The sequence below is a fragment of the Myxocyprinus asiaticus genome, chromosome 46 (genome assembly GCF_019703515.2).
Source record: "Myxocyprinus asiaticus isolate MX2 ecotype Aquarium Trade chromosome 46, UBuf_Myxa_2, whole genome shotgun sequence".
Taxonomy (NCBI): domain Eukaryota; kingdom Metazoa; phylum Chordata; class Actinopteri; order Cypriniformes; family Catostomidae; genus Myxocyprinus; species Myxocyprinus asiaticus.
The window spans coordinates 29093895-29099002 of record NC_059389.1 but is presented as its reverse complement, the minus strand read 5'-3'; the positions used below and the strand labels follow the sequence as shown (position 1 = coordinate 29099002).

The 5108-nt window shown below is 36.9% G+C and overlaps 1 protein-coding gene across 1 annotated transcript; it reads left to right on the top strand.

Moving 5' to 3' along the window:
• The first annotated feature begins 492 nt into the window (after positions 1–492).
• On the top strand, positions 493–4561 carry LOC127436317 (fin bud initiation factor-like). The gene has a single exon (XM_051690401.1). The coding sequence runs from the start codon at positions 575–577 to the stop codon at positions 1184–1186; it is 612 nt and encodes a 203-aa protein (XP_051546361.1). The 5' UTR covers positions 493–574; the 3' UTR covers positions 1187–4561.
• Positions 4562–5108: the final 547 nt, after the last annotated feature.

Below are 5108 nucleotides of genomic sequence, written 5' to 3'. Positions count from 1 at the left end.
GCTAAATTAAAGTTCGATTTTTTTTTTTTTTTTTTTTTTTTACAGTGTTAATCTGTGTTTTTATTTATATTGATATTATAATTTATTTATTGAGGCAATCACTATTTTCAGTAACAATATTAACACCATGATATAGTTAATGTTTCACTAAACATTTAATTTACATTCAAAAAGAATATAACTGAATGATAGAAATGTCATGAACTTTTGATACTGTATTTGATATATCATATTTACGTACTAATCGGGTAGCCTATTGTTAATGACAAATTAGTCATAGCCAAGTGTTGTATGTTTATGTGGGCCTGATCCAGCATAATGTTTAGTTTGAATTAAGACTAATATTATTTAAGCTACTTGTAATAATGCAAATATGCTTCCTTCTAACGGCGCATATGTGAGTGTGTTTATGAGTGGACACGCGCAGCGGTGTGTGTGTGTGTGTGTGTGTGTGTGTGAGTGTGCGCGCGCCCGCCACCTCTAGAGCGCATACTCATGTGAGGTGTTCCACATATGCACATCGCCTTAGTCCGTTCACAGTCGTACCTTCTGAGTGGACAAAACGCTTTCCGTCATGTTAGCCTTCGCCCTCTGGCTGCTTTTATTGCCGCTCTGCGGTGCGGTCTACAGTGGACCTTTGCAGCCTGAAATGACCAACGGGACCTTTCACCACTTCTTCGTCCCGGACGGCGATTACGACGAGACCGAGGACCTGGAGAAATGCCAGATGCTCTTCAAATGGATCGACCGCAGGCCGTGTCCTCTAGAGGAGGATCAGGACACGATCGTCCGAGAGGATTTTATCATAATTAAACAACAGATCGAAGACGCAGCGCGCGTTTTGGAGAGTCTCGGGATGAGTATTTCCTTAGATTTGGACGGCGAGGACAGCTATGGGAAATACCTGAAGAGAGAGATTGTGCAGATCAATGAGGCTTTTACAAATGTAGAGAAATCGTTACTGGAGCTGGAGATCAAATTCAAGCAAAGTCTGGAGACCGAACAACGAGAAGAGCACGAGTTCACCAATAACTTCATCAACCCAATGTATGATGTGGTCGACACTCTGCAGAACACTCTGGACATCTCATCTGGACTCAAACATAAACATGAACTCATATCTCTGATCATCAGGAGCCATGGATCGAGGTTAAGCCGCCTCAAAAACGAGTACCTCAATGTTTAGACTCGCATAAGCTGGTATTAGTATTAGTCTCAGACTACAGTCCAAGTTGGATTGTTATTTTAGCAGTGGAAACTATGGGTAGCCAACGTTTTGCCACTTTTGAAAGCATTTGGTGGAGGATAGTTTGCATATGGGTTAGTAAAGTCTTGAAAAAGAAAAGTTCTTCAATAGTAGAACATTTTTTTTTCCCTGTTTAGGGTTGAGTTGAATTTTTGGTTCTTTGGAGATTGAAGGAATATTCCGGGTTCAATACTGGTTAAACTCAATCTACAGCATTTGTGGTGTAATGTACCACTAAAATGAATTTATTCAAAAATCACGGTTACAGTAAGCACTTACAATGGAAGAGAATGGGGCCAATCCGTTAAAATAACATAAAATTACTCGCTGTTTCAAAAGTACAGCTACAAAGTGTAGAGAGTATACGTAGCGTATAATATTAGATAGGCTATATAACTTTACACAGAAAAGGTTAGTAAGTGATTTTATCACACTAAAATCATGTTAGCATGTATAATGATTACATCTTGTGATTATACTTTTGAATATGAATGTTTATGGACTGGCCCCATTCACTTCCATTGTAAGTGCCTTACTGTAACTGTGATGTTTGCTCTTTTAAAATATCTTTTAATGATTTTTTTGTGGTAATCAACATTATGTTACAAATGCTGCCGATTGAGCTTAACTTGTAATGAACCCAGAACATTCCTTTAAAAAAAGTTATTGATGTTTCATCAAAGGTTCTTCAGATCAGTTTTGGGGTTTCTGGGTTCTGCACCAGTACATAGAAGATTTTCAGAAGAATGTTAACGAAAACATTCTTTTTGGAACTTTGTAAATGTTCTCCAATGACACAAGACACAGTAAAACCCTTTTTGGTTCTATTTGGAACCTTTATTTTGAGTGAAGAGCTCAAGTCATATAATAGGAGGTTTTTTTGGGACCTATGTATAACAACCCCCCATAAAACCCAATAACCCCCAAAATATCTTTTTCCCCTTAATATTGCAAATATAGTGTTCTGTAGAGCTAAGGTGTGTAATTTTTGTGGCACTAGTGTCACTGAATTAGATTTTCGAATACACCCACCCTCTTCTATTGTTCATGAAACAGATAGAGCCCGCCCCAAACTCATGAAATTGGTCAATAGCTGGATGTTCATCCACATTTTTATGCACATTTTGGGATGTCGCATAAAAATTGCTGGATGGAAACACCAAGATGCAAATAAAACCTCCAAAATGCCCATAAAAAACATATACATTTGGTGGATACATTTTTTATTCGATAAGAAGAAATGTGCATAAACTATGATGGAAACACATTTACCAAATAAACTCCAATTTAATTTATTAGGAAATGTATTTATCAAAAAATCATGTGACTAAATAACTCATTCATAACTGGACTAACCAGAGGACCAATCATCGCATCTGAAATGTTGCTCTGGTCATCCTGAAATAATGTTGTCCTGAAAATCCAATGCCTGCGTAGAGTCCACTGTGCAAATAAGTAGAATAAAAACTTGAACTGTGCCGAAGAGCAGGTTTATTGATACTTTTGAAAAATAGATTATAGACCCGCACGGCAAAGACATAAGAAAGGAGGAACGCACACACATTGTGCTCTCAGAACTGTGTGATGCGCTGTTGTTCCCAGACAGGAGACAAAGTTCTTTACAGTGTTTTATCTGTGTGCTCTAAACCACCAGTATTTTATTAAAAAAACACTCACAGTGGCTACAATTTCTCCAGAAGTGACAGTTTTGTTCTTTTGAACATATGGGATGGAAACGTGGCTTTATTCGCACATTGTTTTTGATATACTTTGGTTTTTCACATTTAAATCAGGGCTGTAAGCAACATAGACATTGAGGGAGACATGTACCCCCCAATATTCATAACAGTGGTCTACTGATGGGCTTCATGGGCTGCTTAAACAGACAGAGCAATTTTGGAAATCAGTAGGGTTGCCAACTGTTCCGTATTAGCTGTGACATCCCGTATTTTGGCTGAAATGAAGACATCTCGTAGGGGACGCCTATTGTCCTGTAATTTAGTGGCGAGACACTCGAAAACGCTCAAGGGGGAATGGTTGGACCTCACAATATCCCATATTTAATCAATTAAAGCCTCAAAGCGGGATACCTCCCCAAGTCGAAAATATTGATATTATCAAGTAAATATTATGATCAACTGCTTCATAGTATACCAGCTAAAGTAATTTTATGGTTAAGGTCATGTAAAAGTATCTCCTTGTGGTAACAACTGCACGTTTTCACTTTTTACAGTTTAGCTACTCTCAGTTTAAATATCACACAAAACCTTATATGAATAACTGACGTCAGTGTCTCTTCAGAAGCAGTCGTTTCTGTAATCAGTCTTCAGTAGGCTGCTCTTTCTCAGCAGTCTTCATAATGCTTTCATTTATGGATGATTAAAGTTTGAGGAAGTCTGAGGAGTGGCGGTTACAGATTTCTGGTGGAGATTTGGCATTTCCTGTGCCATTAGAACAGAATGTCTCTTTCTCTCTCTGCCATGTGGAAGAGTAATCAAAGCTTGCAGCAATATGTAAAGAAACACAATCTACCTTCCAAATGCCAACCCAGGATAAGCCACAGGGATATTTGCTGGTGACCAATTTTAATGTTAAACTCTAGAAGTCTATCCATTAAAATAAAACTTGTGGCAAAATTTCCCTTAGCAACAATGAAACATATGCCAAAAGATTTTTATAAGAAAAGCACTACATTTTAATTTCTAACCAGAACAATGAAGTACTTATGGCTGTTTTCTACCCGTAATCCCCTGGGGTGCGACTGTTTTCTTTTCACTCACATTCAGAGTTTGATTCTCACTGGAGGTTTTACCTCAAGGATAGGATGTCTTTACTAATGGTTTAGTGCATGGCCAGGTCTAATAGGGGGCTGGGGGGTGGGGGGAATTGGGCATTGCCTCTTTAGATTTTCCTTTTGTTTACTTAGAAACTTCTGACACCCCCATCAGCAATGTCAACTCATATGGATCCAATTTCAGTGGTTTAGTTGGAACAATGTGAAATGAGCATCAAAAAACCAAAGTGTTCTTGATGTTAAAGTATCAAAGATGCTGTTACTAGATCTGTCTATGTAGACAATCTGTGGTTTGATTGATGTGTTGGTTTTGTTAGATTTCCAAGTGAACATCTCTTGTGGTTAATGACAAACGACACCAATGCTCATTGCAGCTAATGTGCCAACTGCTATAAATTACATCACAAGAGAAAAAGGAGTCATTAAATTGTGTGCTTTTAATATGTGTGTTTAATTAGTTATCCTGTATTTATGATGATAGCTTTATTTTATGGCAAATATTAAAGATTTATTACATTTCTGCAAATGCAAAGATTAATGTTGGATGGATTATTTGGTAATGATCACTTTCTGAATCTATCAGAATGTCTTTGCAACTCTTTTGCTATAATTGTTTGTGAAGTAGCCTATACCTATACAGAAATCTGATATATGGCCATATATGAACAATTATAGTTAATATAATTGAGCAAATATGTACATATTTAAATTCCACTAGTATTTGGGAAAAACATCTTCTACATACATGGAATCGAAATTTTTGTAGTATTTATAACTAAATGTTGCATATACAAGAATGGGTGAAAACCATATACAGTGACAAGAAAAAGTATGTGAAACCTTTGTAATTAGCTGGTTTTCTGCATTAATTGGTCATAAAATGTGATCTCATCTTCATTAAAATCACAAGTATAGACAAACACAGTGTGCTTAAGATAACAACACACAAACAATTAAAATGTCTTTATTGAACACATCCCATTAAACATTTACAGTGCTGTGGAAAAATTAAGTGAAACCTTGAATTTAATAACTAGTCGATCCTCCTTTGGCAGCAATAACCTCAAC